The sequence below is a fragment of the Prionailurus bengalensis genome, chromosome E1 (genome assembly GCF_016509475.1).
Source record: "Prionailurus bengalensis isolate Pbe53 chromosome E1, Fcat_Pben_1.1_paternal_pri, whole genome shotgun sequence".
NCBI classification, from domain to species: Eukaryota; Metazoa; Chordata; class Mammalia; order Carnivora; family Felidae; genus Prionailurus; species Prionailurus bengalensis.
This window is the reverse complement of record NC_057347.1, coordinates 45,585,035-45,599,864: the sequence shown is the minus strand read 5'-3', so window position 1 is coordinate 45,599,864 and position 14,830 is coordinate 45,585,035. Positions and strand designations below refer to the sequence as shown.

At 55.9% G+C, this 14,830-nt stretch overlaps 1 protein-coding gene across 2 annotated transcripts; it reads left to right on the top strand.

Moving 5' to 3' along the window:
• The first annotated feature begins 227 nt into the window (after window positions 1-227).
• Window positions 228-13,142, top strand: LOC122485754 (transmembrane ascorbate-dependent reductase CYB561). 2 transcript variants are annotated; one of them, XM_043584938.1, is made up of 6 exons: window positions 228-354; window positions 8,540-8,757; window positions 9,690-9,788; window positions 10,078-10,181; window positions 10,663-10,820; window positions 11,062-13,142. In XM_043584938.1, the coding sequence occupies exons 2-6, from the start codon at window positions 8,553-8,555 to the stop codon at window positions 11,252-11,254; spliced, it is 759 nt and encodes a 252-aa protein (XP_043440873.1). In that variant the 5' UTR covers window positions 228-354; window positions 8,540-8,552; the 3' UTR covers window positions 11,255-13,142. The 2 variants fall into 2 exon arrangements, with proteins under 2 accessions (XP_043440873.1, XP_043440874.1); XM_043584939.1 differs by having other exon boundaries at window positions 231-354; window positions 8,543-8,757.
• Window positions 13,143-14,830: the final 1,688 nt, after the last annotated feature.

Sequence of the window (14,830 nt, the reverse complement as noted above, 5' to 3'; positions counted from 1 at the left end):
CACCCCTCATCGCCCTGCGCCGCAGTCCCTGTCACGCGGCGTCAAGGTCGGGGCCCGGGACCTGGCGGGGCCGCGTCCAGATACCTGGGCATCAGTGGCGGCCGGGCCCTGCAGTAAGCGCGGGCACGTGAGGGAAGCGCTTCCGACGCCCCCTGCCCTCAGCGTGACCCCCGCCGCGCCGCCCGCCTTGCGCCCCACCCGCCGCCCTGTCGCCATGGAGACGCCGTAGCTCCGCGGCGGGCGCGGCCGCCGGAACCGGCTGAGCGGCCGGGGCGCGGCGTGGGGAGCTCGCCTGTGGGTCCGCGGTGGGGCGCTGCGCGGCGGGGACGAGCTCCGGGCCCGGCGCCCGGCCAGGTAGGAGGCCCGGGCGGGTGGGTGCGAGCCGAGCCCCCGCGCGGAGTCGGGGAGGGGGCCCAGGTGCGCCCGCAGCGGGATGGGCCCGCCCCCCGCGCCGAGCGGCCGCGAGTCCCTCCTCCGCCACCGCATCCGCCGCTCACCTCACCTCAGCTGCTCCCGAGCCCCACGCGGCTGGGCCGGAGGTGAAAGAGCTGGCCGTGCTCCTTGCTGGAGCTGCCGGCCTCTGGCCCTGGTTCAGCCTCCGTGCCAGTCTGCGGAAGTTAGAACCGAGCGGCAGGTGACCCCACGCTTGTCAGTGGGCTCACGGCTGATATTTTGCCACGTTCTAGAAACGAGCTGGGGTAGATGTGGATCAACCACCATTTGCCACGACTGTTCTTTTGAAACCTGAAACGGGCCCAACTGCTTTGCTGGTGGCGGGCCCTCCCTCAGCTTCGCCTCTCTCCTCTTGGGGGGGTGAAATGGCTAGCTAGGAGATCCCTTCCTTGTTCTGGAACATCCGCAGCTTAGTGGTGTGAGGGTAGGAGTTCCTCGTTTGGGAAATCCTGGCTCGTTGGGTTGGGCCTGGTAGGCCCCTGAGCTGTGCGGACAGGGGGTGCAGAACTGAGCGGAGGAAGGGGTCCCCTGCTGCCTTTGACACCTAGGTGATGGCAGGGCCACCTCCACTCTCTGCCTGCTCTTTCCCCCAGGGCTCCACAGAGAAGGAGACCCTGTCCCCAGCTTTTCTCCTCGAGGTGGCCTCTCTTCCGTCATACCCCGGAACTTGGCCGTCTTTGGGGATTTTCTGAATCTCATTAAATGAAGCTCGTCTCAGGATGTCTGGATTCTATTCCTTTGTTTTCACAGCAAATGAAGAAATCCCAAAGCTTTGCCACCTTCTCTTAGATACCTTGATTTCTCTTCTGAAATTGGGTTTGAGGCAGAAAATACCGAGAGAAAACTCGTAAGTGCCAAAGTGAGGCCCACATAGAGAGAGGGCTGCTGCCACCCCACCCCCACGCAGGAGGAGCCTCCCGGACTTGGAGGTGGAGCCTGCCTGCCCCACCGCTTCCCGCCCTGGCCGCCTTCCCTGGGCCCGCAGAGCTGGGCTGCTGCTAAGGCGGTGTGCTTCAGCAGCACCAGAAGGTATTGGTGGAGAAAGCTGCCCCAGACCCAGGGTTTTCTGCCCAGTGGGGGACGGAGAGTGGACGGAGGGGAGTGTGGATTTATGAGAGGGGGTAGTGCTGCCATCTGGCTCTCTGTGGCCCCAAACCTCTTGTGTCAACAACTTCTGATGTGTGTGACTCTTCACCTTACTCTTCCCAAGGTGCTATGAGGACCAGATTTAGTTTTTGTCAGACTGTTATCTGATTGAGTATCTACCATGTGGCAGGCACTTTGCTAACCGCTATTACATATTTATCCCACTTATTTTTTGCCAGGCCAGTGAGTAATGAGGTGGGACTATCGATAGGGGACTATCGATATCCCCTATCTTGTGGATGAGGAAGCAGGCTCGGAGAGGGGACTTGGCTTGACCAGGACCACAGAGTCAGATGCAGAGGGGCTGGCTTTAAAAATACATCCGTTTGACCAGAGCTGCATTCATGGGTCGTAGGCACTTTTGCCTTGCTGGGACCCTTCTTCCACTAAAAATAATACCAATTTTTAAAAAACCCTATATTTTACAACAATTAAAAAAAAAACACCTATATCTTACAATTGTGTTGGTATAAAGACAAGTATAATCCAGGCCAGATTAAAAATTAAAACATTTTCTTCAGCACTAAGTTTGTTTCTCCTTCTGATTTTAGCAGAAATCATAACATTTTTTTGTGGGTCCCTACAAGTATTGGAAACCCTGGCACCAAGCCCACTGTACCTAATGGAGAACCAGGCTTTGCTTTCTTCCTGCGGGCTACTTGGGGCCCTGCCTGACAGCTCAACCTTCACTTTGCTTTCTCTTCCATCACATTCTAGGGCATTCTAGGGCAATTGAGTCATCCCTTCAATGGGGGGGGAGGGAGGGTTGGTTAGATCTTAGAAAAGATGTAACCTCTGTCCCCAATATAATCTTGCCTAACCCAATTAAAACCCTGCTGTGGCCAAGGAGGGCTGCAGCCAGGCCAGGCTGCCTGCCTCCAGGCTCTAGGACATGGGCAGTGTCTGGTCCTCATAATGAGATTAGGCCTGGTGGCCTTTTAACAAAACTGTGGGCATGAGGAGAGTGATTCTCAGCACGTTCAACCCCTGCGGGTATCTCCTGTCCCTTTTTGATGACATTAAGTGGAGTCTGACTGCAAGTTGGTGTGGGAGGGGAGGGGTGACTGTCTCAGCCCAAAGTTCCAGAAGCTGCCAGAGCTGTCACCCCCGTCTTGTGCTCTGACAGGAAGGAGGGTGGCTGTGTAAGGGGCTCTGAGGGCTATCAGAGCCTCCTCTGCTTCCATAACTCTGGTCTGCCCGGCAGAGGGGAACTTTGGGGTGGAGAGTGGCAGCTTCAAGGCCCTTGATGCTGCCCCCCACACTTCAGCTCTGGGAACAAAGGAGGCCCGGGGTTCTGGGGGCCAACCCAGCTGGCAGGGAAGAGAGTGTTCTCACTGTCTGGTTTGGGAAATGAAGGGGCCTGATTCAAAGGCATTTGCTTGCTAGGGAGTGAATCTCAACTGCTTTCAAAGTTTGCACATGCAAAATGTGTTTGTGGATGGGTCGGATTCCAGCCAGAGTCAGTAGGATGCGGTCTCTCTTCAGCAATTGGAAGCAGCCCCTCCTTGCACAAAGATAGGTTGCCAGTGACTTGAACCGAATAGGCAACAGGTGAATGCCATTGCTGAAGGAACCTGGATCTTTCACACTCGGAACTTTTGGACTGAGGGGTCACCTGTAGGCAAGGCACAGACAGGCCTGCCCGAGGCAGGATGGTCTTGCTTGGTGTGAGCTTTCCTGCATCCCTCATACTTGGGCTGAAATCACCATCAAATTGGAAGGGAGGGTGGGGGAGATGGATTGGTCCTCCATAGTTCCAAAGGTCATCCTTTATCTGTGGCTTCCTCCTGGTTGCCTCATTACCCGGATGCTTAGTTCCCTAGGACAGGTGGGGCAGGTGAGCTGCCTTTGGAGCAGTTGACAGGAAGATCTCATGGAGCAGCTGGCTCATCCTCCTGCCACCCCGTCTCTCTTAACTACCTGTTCCCGTCCTGCTTCCTTCGCTCCCAGGAGAGCTCCCAGGGAACACTGGTGCTTGTTGCCGTGGTGGGCTTAAACCGCCTTAGGAGCATGGTTTCCTGAGGGGTGAGGGGTACAGGAGGACTGGCCTGGGACAGGGAGAGACCTCCTTGGAGCTCTGTTTCAAAGCGACTTCTCTGGCACATGCCCATTTGGATCCTTGATTGGCTTCAGTATTTGGAAAGCATGAGAGCTCCACCCTAGATTCTCGGCAAAGCCACACTGCCACCAGACAGCCAGCTGTTCAGGGAGTGCCACCTCAAGGTATTAAGGTGGGGAAAACTGTCTTCCGTGCGTATAGTGGAAAGTGCTCTTGGCGGCCTGAGTTGAACTTGTGGCTTGAATTCTTACTACCCTTTACTAAGAAAATCTGCATCTGCTGTGTAACTTGTCTGTAAGCTCCTGAAGGCAGGGATCAAGTCTGAGCTGTATAGCTCCGGTGTCCAGCAGTATTTGCCAGCACACGGCAGGGGCTCGATGAACAAATGAGCAGCTATCTGCTGCTGGTAATTTGGGGCATGTCCTTTATCCTCTTTGAGCCCCAGTGTCCTCACGCATTGATTGGGGACAGCACTCCTCTCACCATGGTTGTATGGCGAAGGTTCCGTGAAAGAATGCTGATGATCATGAGGGAAGGGAAACAAAAATAATGTAAGAACAGGGAGGGGGACAGAACGTAAGAGACTCATAGATATGGAGAACAAACAGTCTGCCGTGAGGCCCCTGGCATCCCCCCAGCACGAGCGGGCACCCCCGCTCTTTGCCGCGGTGGGTGCGGACGGCATCAGCAGTCTGCCTTCCTGGGGAGTTCAGGGTGGAAGTGTACAGTGCAGAGCGGCAGAGCCCCCCGTGTGGTCACCTCACTGCTCCAAAGTGTGATTTCTTTTCAGTGCCACCAGCTACTTCCCTAGTTCACAGCAGACACTGACTGAGGTCCTACAATTTAACTCCATCCTGACACTGTCTGCCTGGAGATGGCAGGTTAAGGGCTCAGGCCCACGAGACTGCCCCCACTTCAGAGGCCAGTCGCAAACCCAGGTTGGCACCTGTGCTTCCGACCCACCTGCTGTAGATAAGAGGTTCCCGTGGCCTTCTCCTCAGGTTCAGTTAATTTGCTAGAGCAGCTCACAGAGCTCAGAGAGTTATTTTACTTATTAGGTTTATGACAAAAGGATGTGACTCAGGAACAGCCAGATTGAAGAGGTAGGTAGGGCGAGGTCTGGAAGGGTCCAGAGCACAGGAGCCTCTATCCCCAGGGAACTAGGGTAGCCGTCCTCCCCCCTGGAAGCTCCTTTTGAATTTTAATGGAGGCTTCAGCACAGAGACAGGGGTGATTAGATCATTGGCCATTGGTGATTGAACAAATCTGCTGTCTTCTCCCTCCCTAGAGGTTGAGGGGTGGAACTCAAAGGTACAGCCTTCAGTCACATAGTTCCCCTGGCACCCAACCCCCCCCCCCATCTACAGGTTATCTAGGGGGCTCAGTAACATAACAGAAGACAGCATTAGGGCTTTCTTGGGAAATTTTAGGAGCTTTAGAAGTTTTAGGAGCTCCATCATATATATATATTTATTTAATTTAATATAAATTAATATATATTAATATATATATTTAATTTAATAAATATATATATATTTAAGTTTTTAAATGTTTATTTTTTGAGAGAGAGAGCACAAGGAGCACAGAGGGGGGAGGGGCAGAGGGAGAGGGAGACGCAGAATCCGAAGCAGGCTCCAGGCTCTCAGCTGTCAGCACAGGGCCCGACACGGGGCTCGAACCCACAGACTGTGAGATCAGGACCTGAGCTGAAATCAGAAGCTTAACCGACTAAGCCACCCGGGTGCCCCCATCCTATATATTTCTTATAAGTCATAACATCACAGCCCTGAAGAGAACCTTGCTCTGGTTTCCGTCTGCCTCCTTAGGAGACTGGCTGGGAGGGAAACATGCTGGCTCTGGCTTGCCCGGCCACAGAGCAGCTCCGAGATACAGGGGCGACGATCCCCTTTGCGACCCTGAGCTCCCTCTGCTGTCGTTGGTTATTCTGCTGGGCAGGGAGAAGCTGTGGCAGGTCTGCCAGCCGCAGAGCACGTTCCTTCTGTTCTTCCTGATTCAGAGCTAATCAGATTCTGACTGTGCCCCGGGCTCTCTGGGGATAAATCTAATAAAGGCGGGGAGGACGGAGAACAAGTGACCCGAGGACAGCCTCTCTCCGGTAGATTTTTCCTGTTAGAGTTAGGGCAGAGGAATAGATCCCCAGGAAACCCAAGGAAGAGTAGGACGCGTTCCTCGGAGGAGGCACGACAGCAGACAGGCACAGGCGAGCTTCGTGGCAGGCAGGCAGACTGCCGACGGGGTAAGTGGGCTCCAGGCCAGTGTTGGGGATGCAGAGGTGGGGACAGAGAAGAAAGAAATGTCCCTTTTAGGTTGTGGGGCAGGTGGATGGAGGGGAGGGTGAGTGGCAGGGAGCCAGAAGAGAGGCGCAGGGAGTGAGGCAGAGTGTTGTGAGAGCCAGGGAAGCTGAGTGGACTTGGTGAGAAGATGCGGGGCTGCAGATGGAAACTGAGTTAGGATCGTGTTACAGGTGTTGCCATTTCACTGGCAGGTGCCCCTGTTTGCACAAGGTGGGACAACATGAGTTGGGGAACTGGCCTCGTCCTCGTCCCTGGCAGGTCTGGCGGGTTAGAAGGGGTACAGAGATTGGGGTGGAAGCTCCATGCTCTGGCTGGGGTGGTGGCAATGAAGATGGCCAGGAGGCAAGTGATGGTGGGGACCCTGGGGGAGAACCCCGAGGATTCGGTGGCCTGTCTGTAGAGGTGTCAGCGTCGGGACCAGGAGGACAGCCGCAGTGGCTACCTGCATGAGGTCAGGATTGGATTTGGTTATGACGACGATGGGCAGATGAATTGACTAGGGATGTGCGGAGGAGTTTGAAGTGTTTGCTGATGTCGGTAGAGATGTGTGGTGGGTAGCTAGAAATGGGGTTTGTATTTGGGGGAGAGGACAGAACTGGCCCTAGATGTAGGAGTTGCCTTGGGTAAAGGTGACAGATATGGACGGTGGCAAGAGTCTCAGAAATAGGGGTTCATTGTCTGCCAGGGCTTCTGGAAACAGGTGTTCCCACCTGCTATGGGAGTGTGTTTGGAAGATCATTTGATAAAATGTCAAAAACCTAAACGAGAACATAGCCTTGCTGCAGGATTCCATTTCTTCATTTAGGAATTAATGAGACACACGTGCAAAGGTGATCGCATGGTGTGGTTTATTTAGTGAAAAACTGGAAGCTAGCTAAATGTTGAACAGTTGGGATTGGGGTTTGGTTAAAGTGTGGAACAGCTGTATGGTGCAGTCTTGTGTTGTCATTGAGACAATGATGTGAATGTATATTCATGGACAGGAAAAGATACACAGGATCTACTGTTAAGGTAGAAAAGCAGGTTAGAAATCGGTATGTCTCTGTTTTTATAAAAGAACGTATATGTTTGGAGAAAAAAAGGATGTAAGGACACACATGAAAATGCTGATTAGTTGTAATTTTTTCCCTTTATATGTTAATCTGTATTTTACTGTAGGGAGTATGTATTAGTAACACTTGCCACTGCCCCCAACTTTTTTTAATGCTGAAGTTGCCAAAATTTGTCAGATGTGGCAGAGAGAATCAGGGGGTAAAAAGAGACCTCCCCAATTATTAGTAGAAGACCGGGCCGACTGGACACTTGTTCTTGAGCGGTACAGGGTGGAGAGAGACAGCAAGCGCTGGGTGTTAGAGGGAGACCCAGAACCCATTAGGCCATGTCTCTGCGCTGCTGTCATTCTCTGGAATGTTTCCACTGCTGCTTGGAAAGCCCAGGACACTGTGGGCAGAGAACCTCTTTCTGTGGGCTCGGGACCCTGCAGCACCGAGGCAGACAGATGGAGGAGGCCATCCTTGTTCATCACCGGCCTCGTGCCCTGGCTGCCTCTCCTGACTGGGCGTGTGGGCCAGGCCTGGGCTCCGGGTCTGGAGAACTATCCGATTCAGGGTGAAGAGCTTGCGCGAAGGCCATCCTGACCCTGGGGGAGGCTAACATGGGGGTGCACTGGGCAGAGGAGCCAGGAAATGCGCTTACCACACACACAAACACATGCACACACGTACACACGCATGCAGGTGCACACACACAGGCACACATGCACAGACCCCTGAGCAAGACTTTCCCAAGCCTCCTGGAACTGCCACTTTCTTATCTGTGGCATAGGGACAGTAACTACCTGCTTTACTGTCCCATACAGGATGGCTATGAATTAAGTGATGTGTATGAAACACCCCATGGGCTCTGAATGCCAAGGTGCTACTCCCTGTCCTGAGTAGGGGTGCAGACCCGGCGGGCCCTGAGCGTGGGGGGAGGAAGTTGTGGCAGGGGGAGCAGGCTGTGGGGCTGCTCCTGTTCCCCACGTCGTCTTCAGGCAAAGCAGGGTCAGAGCACAGGGGCAGCTGTGGGGGCTGCACCCAGGCTCCTGGGGAGGGCAGGATTTCTCCTTCTGTCCGCCACACGGCCACACGCTGGGTGCATGGGTGCAGGGATGTCAGCTTTCTCATTCTCTCTGGACGTACTTGTGACCCATCTGGAGGACAAACCGTGACTAACTCTGTACCTTCAAGGGATTTTCTCACTTCTCTGAACCTCCTCTGTGAGCCCCACCTGAGAAAAGCCAGGGCCTTGGGAAACAATGCAAGGCACAGGCACGTCCCCCCACCTCTGAATCTGGAGGACCTTCACTTGCACCCTCACTGCATCTCAGCCAGGTGCTGGCCTGTCTGTCTCTGGGGGAAGCGGGGCACCTCTGCTGAGCTGTACTTGAATCTCGGGAAGGGATGGAAGCACTGCTGTAGCACAGGGGCCGGGAGAGGTGGGTGGAAGGGGGCAGCGGGCATCGGGAGGCCGGGACGTGGCCTCTGGAAGCTGTGGGCCACTCTGAGCCTTGCTGTTTTCCCTCCAGCAGCTGCCTCAGCATGGAGAGCCACGCAGGCCTGGCGGCCACCCCCAGGGCGCTGCCTTACTATGTAGCTTTCTCCCAGCTGCTGGGCCTGATCGCGGTGGCCACGACCGGTGCCTGGCTCGGTCTGTACAGGGGCGGCATCGCCTGGCAGGGCGTCCTGCAGTTCAACGTGCATCCCCTCTGCATGGTCATAGGCCTGATCTTCCTGCAGGGAGATGGTGAGTCCCACCCTTGCTCCTGAGAGCGGCGGTTTGCAGGAACCCTATCATCCCTGGGGTCTCCTGCACTTAGACACATCTAAGATTCTAGAAAAGACAGGAAGGAAGCTGGCTTGGGGCCTGGGAACACCAGGCATCCAAATCCAGGGGCCTGAGGTTTGTGGAGCATCCAAGGGTGTGCGTGTAGAGCAAGCAGCCCAGGGGCTGGGCTGTGAGCTGAGGCTGGCTTCTGCAGGGGTGGTTTGAAGTTGGAAGAAAAACGGTGAGTGTGCGTGTGTGTGCGCATGTGTGTGTGTGTGCATGTGTGTATGTGTTGGGGGAATGGTGGACTTGGCAGAGCTGCAGCTCCTCTCTGGGGCAGGAGTGAGCCTGTGACTGGCCCCCACCCTGCCTTCTGTGTGGCCTGCTCTGGTAACAGGAAAGCTGGATCTGGATCTGTTTGACCCATTCTTCCTAGGGGCGGTCCTGGTGACAGCCATTCCCCAGCAGCAGATTCCTAAGAGGCATTCCCCGTGCCACCTGGCCCTGTCCGGCTCAGCCCTGTGAGGGGGATTAGCTTGGGAATCGGGTTCCCCACCTAGGGAACCTGGTTGCGGAAGGTAGTGAGTATCTGCTCAGCTTCAATACTGGGCTATTTGAGGACCATCAGAGCTAAGAGGTGAACTCAGAAGCTTGGTGACACCTCAGCGTGACTGCATGACAAACCGAGGACACAGCCCAGAATACACGGACACTTGATAAGAAAGTGGTGGTGGCAGGGGCGCTAGGGCACACCTACCCGAGGGCCCCCGCGAGGCCCCACCGAGTCTGTACTGCCTGTGGCTGGGGTGCCTTGCCAAGCCCTTGGTGCAGATCACCTCTGCCAGCCAAGCTGCGTCTCCTCGCTGCCTGTGGCAGGCGGGCCTGACCTTCCCTTTCTCACTCCCTGAAAGCCCTGCTGGTTTACCGTGTCTTCAGGAACGAGACCAAACGCACAACCAAAGTCCTGCACGGGCTGCTACACGTCTTCGCGTTCATCATCGCCCTGGTGGGTGAGTTCCTGGGCACGGCTTTCCCTTTCCCCCACCTCTGCTTCTAACTTGGTGGGGGGGTCGCCGCTTGACACGTCTGGTCTCCACGCCGGTTCTGTTGTGGTCCCGTCCCCATCCCTCCCGCGATCCCCCACCCCCCAGGCATCCCCAGCTGGGACGCTGGGTGCTGGCAGCCCTCAAGCCGGGACCAGATCCCAGAAGTCCCGGCTGGTTGGGTTTCCCTTGGGTCACCTCACCCGCTCCCCTCCCCACCAGCCCTGTCCTCACACGGCCCCTCTCTCCGGTCCAGGCCTGGTGGCGGTGTTTGACTACCACAGGAAGAAGGGCTACGCTGACCTGTACAGCCTGCACAGCTGGTGTGGCATCCTCGCGTTTATTCTCTACTTCGTGCAGGTGGGCGGTTCCGAGCCACGGCGGTGGGGCGGGGGCGGGGGTGCACGAGGCCACGACGGGGCCACCTGTGCCACAGAAGGGCCCGCTTTCCCGGGCGTGTGCCTGAGAGTGGAGGAGGTGCTTTAGCACAGTTGGACGCTGCTTTCGGATCCCCAAGTGGGTACGAAAGCCAGGATCTCCCAGGCGAGGGTGCCTCAGACCCAGGCCGCCTTCCAGCTGACGCGGCACATGTGTCTGGCCACGGGCCTGGGCTTCCAAGCGTTCGAGCGCGATGAACCGAGATAGGCCTCGAGTGCCGGGGCCGGGACCTTTCCCCAAAGCGCTTACTGCTCCCCCCACCCCTGCTCTTGAGATGAAGAAAGCCAAGCAGTGGATGGAGGGGTTCCCAGACCGCGTGTGGACACGGCCTACGTGGGGTGACCTCGGGTGGGTCAGACGGCGGCCGGCTCAGTCTCCGGCACCACCCCGCCTTTCCTTGTAGTGGCTCGTGGGCTTTGGCTTCTTCCTGTTCCCTGGAGCTTCGTTTTCTCTGCGGAGCCGCTACCGCCCGCAGCACATCTTCTTTGGCGCCACCATCTTCCTGCTCGCTGTGGGCACAGCCCTGCTGGGCCTGAAGGAGGCACTGCTGTTTAAACTTGGGTGAGTGTCCTGTGCCACCACGGGCCTCGGGAGACGGAGCCCTGCCCTCTGCTTCTCTGGGCCTCTGCCTTCTGAGGCAGCTTCCTGTGGAGTTAGCGAAGCAGCGGTTTTCCTCTCCGGGCGGGGGACGGGTGGGGCTGGGATTGGAATACCACACCAGCTTTCTGGCCTTGGTGTGAATGGCATTTGGGCCTGACCGTGACCCCTCGGGTGGCTTCTCCCTTCCACCCAAACCCTGCAGGGCCAAGTATAGCACGTTTGAGCCTGAGGGCGTCCTGGCCAACATGCTGGGCTTGCTGCTGGCCGGCTTTGGCGTGACTGTGCTCTACATTTTGACTCGCGCTGACTGGAAACGGCCACCCCAGGCGGAGGAACAAGCTCTCTCCATGGACTTCAAGACGCTGACCGAGGGCGACAGCCCCAGCTCCCAGTGACGGCCCGCCCTTGTCCCACAGGGAGGGTCTGGCTGCGGCTGGCCTCCTCGGTTCCGGGAGGTTCTGATAGGCGTCTTTGCCGTGCCCTGTCGAGGCCGTCTTTAGGCCGGGTGGCTCTTGGGGAGGGCTCGGCAGTGTCGGTAGGGACCGTGGGGGCAGCGTTCCCCCTCGAGCGCTGATTTCTGGGGTTTAGGGCTTGACCTCCTCTACTTTTTTCTCCTTGCTGCTGCTTTAGAGTCCTGTTAGTCACGCATAGACCCCTGCCCCTGTTGTCGCTGTCACCCCCTCAAATCAAGAAGCTTTGGGTAGAGTTTTGGGTGGTCAGTCCTGGTCACAAAGGCATAGATCCCTGAAGGAGATGCAGGGGGGCTCTCCCCTTGAGGCAGCGGATGCTGGGCCGCGTCCAGTGGCTGCAGAGAGCACAAAGCTGTGGGATAAACTGGGGCTCAGCGACAGGCCTGGCAAGGCCAAGACTTGCTTTATGTAACACTGAATTCAAACCAGGAGTCTCGCTAGTCTGAATAACACGGTGGTGTGAATGGGCCCAGTCTTTGGCAGTAGAGCAAGTGATATTATGTGTAAAATATGTTGGTATTCGGAGCGAGGTTCCCCAGGAGAGGGGAGGGACTGGCCCCTGGGAAGCTCTGGAGATGTGGCTTCGGCCCAGCTGTGCTCTTGGCCTCCCCTTTCTTCAGTCCTCAGCCCCAAGATGCTGTGCTGGGAGAGGGACAGGGCACAGGACTGAGACAAACTGTACTTGGCGGCTGAGAGAAGGGGAAGGAGGTGGCCCCTCGCACTGGCGGGCCGGGTGGTGGGCTGGCCACTCCCTGCAGGGGCCCGGGCCACCAGTGCCCCCGGTGTCCCTGCCCTCACAGGCTGGCTCTGACTCGAGGCCGAGGGCATACGTCTTGTTTTTGTTTTTAAACAAAAAACTGCCCTGTTGCCCCCTTTCCCTTTCAGTGGGGAAGGCAGGGCTGCCTGCTTCTGTCCAGGAGGAAAGCCTCATCCCCTTACCTGGGCCCATCTTTGCAGGAGGTTGGGACGGAGTTGGAATTGGGTTAATTCCCCCCAGCTGTGTAAGTGTGTTATGCTGCCGCCTGAGTCACTCTTTGGATTCAGTCTGGAAGTAACGTGATCAGAGCATTGACCTTGTGCTTCTTGGACTTGGGGAATGCTCTCTTCTTGTTTTCCTCATTTTCTGGGCTTTGAGGAACATGACAGTTTGAGACAGACACAGCTTACTTAAGTGAAGAAATGAATGAGGTTTCTAAGCCCGGCTACTGTTCTGTAGATGGGTTGCCTTTTTCTCACCTAACCGCTGCCTTAGAGAAAGGGGCTGGCCGCTTCTGATGCTCAGATTTCTAACCCTCCGCTTTGCCACAGGCCCTGCCTTAGGCAACAACGCCAGTTCTCCCAGCAGGTGCCTGCAGGTCAGGAGCCCTCCCCAGCAGGGCTGCCCAGGCCCCTCGGAGCCTCTCCCGGCCTCCCTGACCCAGCCTCCCTGCCTCCGCTGCAGCTTGTCTGGAGGCTACACCGCGTGCTCCGCCAGGAAGGGGCTCCGTCAATTCTTTCACCACCTGGCTCACGCTGAATAGCCAGGTATTTTACAGGTGGAGAGACTCCTGCTTGGACAAACTACCAAAGTACAACTGTGTATCTACCCGCCCCCCCCCCCCCCCCCCCAGAATGCCACTTAGAGAAACGGAACCTTAAATCTGCAGTAAAAATCTGTAAACTGGTCTGTTTGCCAACGTGTATGTTGGATGATTAAGGAGGCCCCCTGGAAGCTGATCCCTTGTGGTTTATTTTACTTTGCCTGTGGCCAGTTGTCTGTGAAGTACAATGTAGCGTCGGTGCAACAGATGATTCAATAAATGTCTACAGCTGATCTCTGGCCTGTTCTCTTCATTCACCCTGGCAAAAAAGGGGCCAGTGCTTTTAGCGGCATCAGACATGTGAAGTTAGTTCTACCAGGCTCGACAGAAACTGAACCTCCCCTCCCCCCACGCTGGGCACAGAAGGTAAAGCGATTCGTGATCTCTGTCATGGCCCAGGGGCTGTTCAGTCTCTGGAGCCAGAGCAGGAGGCTCTTCCTCATGGTTAGAGAAACCCTTTTCCCAACCCAGAGACAGTGGCCTGGAGGGTGGAGCGTGGTAAGGGCCTCGGCAAGAAGTTTTCCCTAGTAGTCGCTCAACTTTTTACCTTTTAAAAGAGATGTCTCTTTATTCCTTAAGGAGAGGAGCAAAGCTTTGAGAACAAGGCGGGATTCCACTTGAGAGCAGTTCCTAAGACCCAGGCAGGAGATGTGTTTATGTGAAGTTGGGCTGGATCTCACGCTGGGATACGCTGCGCTCCCGTCACCTAAAGCAAAACACTAGTTAAAGGGACCCCTGCAGCAAATCCTCTGAGGAGTAATCCTTGGGGAACAGGAGTCCTTCCTAACATTTACTTTATTTTCTGTGTTCTCCAGAGGACTTTGCTTTCTGCATCTGTAGAATCTTTCTCCTGAATCAAGGCTTCTGTGCGAAACTTCATTTGCTTAAAAGCATGCAAAGCACGTGGCATGATACATGTCCCAAGCTGATCGCTCAGTCAAGATCACAGCTGGCTCTCAGTGTGCGGGGAGAAGCAGCTGGCCCGTCTGCAGGCTGTCTCACTTCCGGCTCTTGTGCTCACTTCTGGATCAAGGGTCTTTGTGTTTGTGAATATTCAAATGATCCCAGACACGAAGGCCACGCCTCTCCCTCTAGACACGCATCTCCTCTCCTTCACCTCCTCAGGAGTCCCTCACCTTACTGGGTTTGGAACCCCCCAAGTCCCAAAGTTTTCAGACCAAGCAGGTGGTTGCTTCCGGAGTCCTCTCCTCTCCTCTCTGAAGGCCACTCTGGCATCTAGGGTGCGTGACTGCGTGCCCGGAGTTTTCCTGCTACCCTGGCTCTGTTTGGGGGAAATGGATGTGGTTATGCAACAGGGATGTTTGTTCAGCACAACGTGGTGTCTAGAGGAAGCGGTCTCTTCCCTTGCTTGTCCCTGCAGTAGACAGAGAGGTACCAGCCGGGCAGGAAACCCGCAGCCTCTCCATTTACGATGCAGCCGTCTAGCTCTCTAGATGGTGAGGATGGCAAATTCTGGCCAGATTTCTGAAGAGAAGATGAAGCCACTGGAAGCAGCTTTGATGGAGTTAGCCTCAAGGACTCTAGCTGGGGCTGTCCCCTCACCTCAGGCTCCCACTGCAGCCCGCTTCGGGCAGCAAGACAGGGGTGCGGGCCTCGGCTACTACAATGAAACAAGAAGAGCTCGGTGCTCCCTTGGTTTGGCTGGAGAGAAACTCACCAAAGAAAAAGCCTCTCTTTCTCAGCGGGCGCTGCCAGCCTTCACTGAAAGGCCCTTAGAACAGTCTTTTCTTAGCCACAGATCTCCAGAGCGCCTACAGTGCTGTCCCAACTCCGAGGAGGTGCTCAGTCACTTCGCTGAGTGAATACGAGCCCAAAGAGGTGACTTTGCTTGTTCCACAAGAGACCAACCAAATCATCAGGAATGTGGCCTCTGTCTCAACCTGCCAAAGTCGTGTCCCTG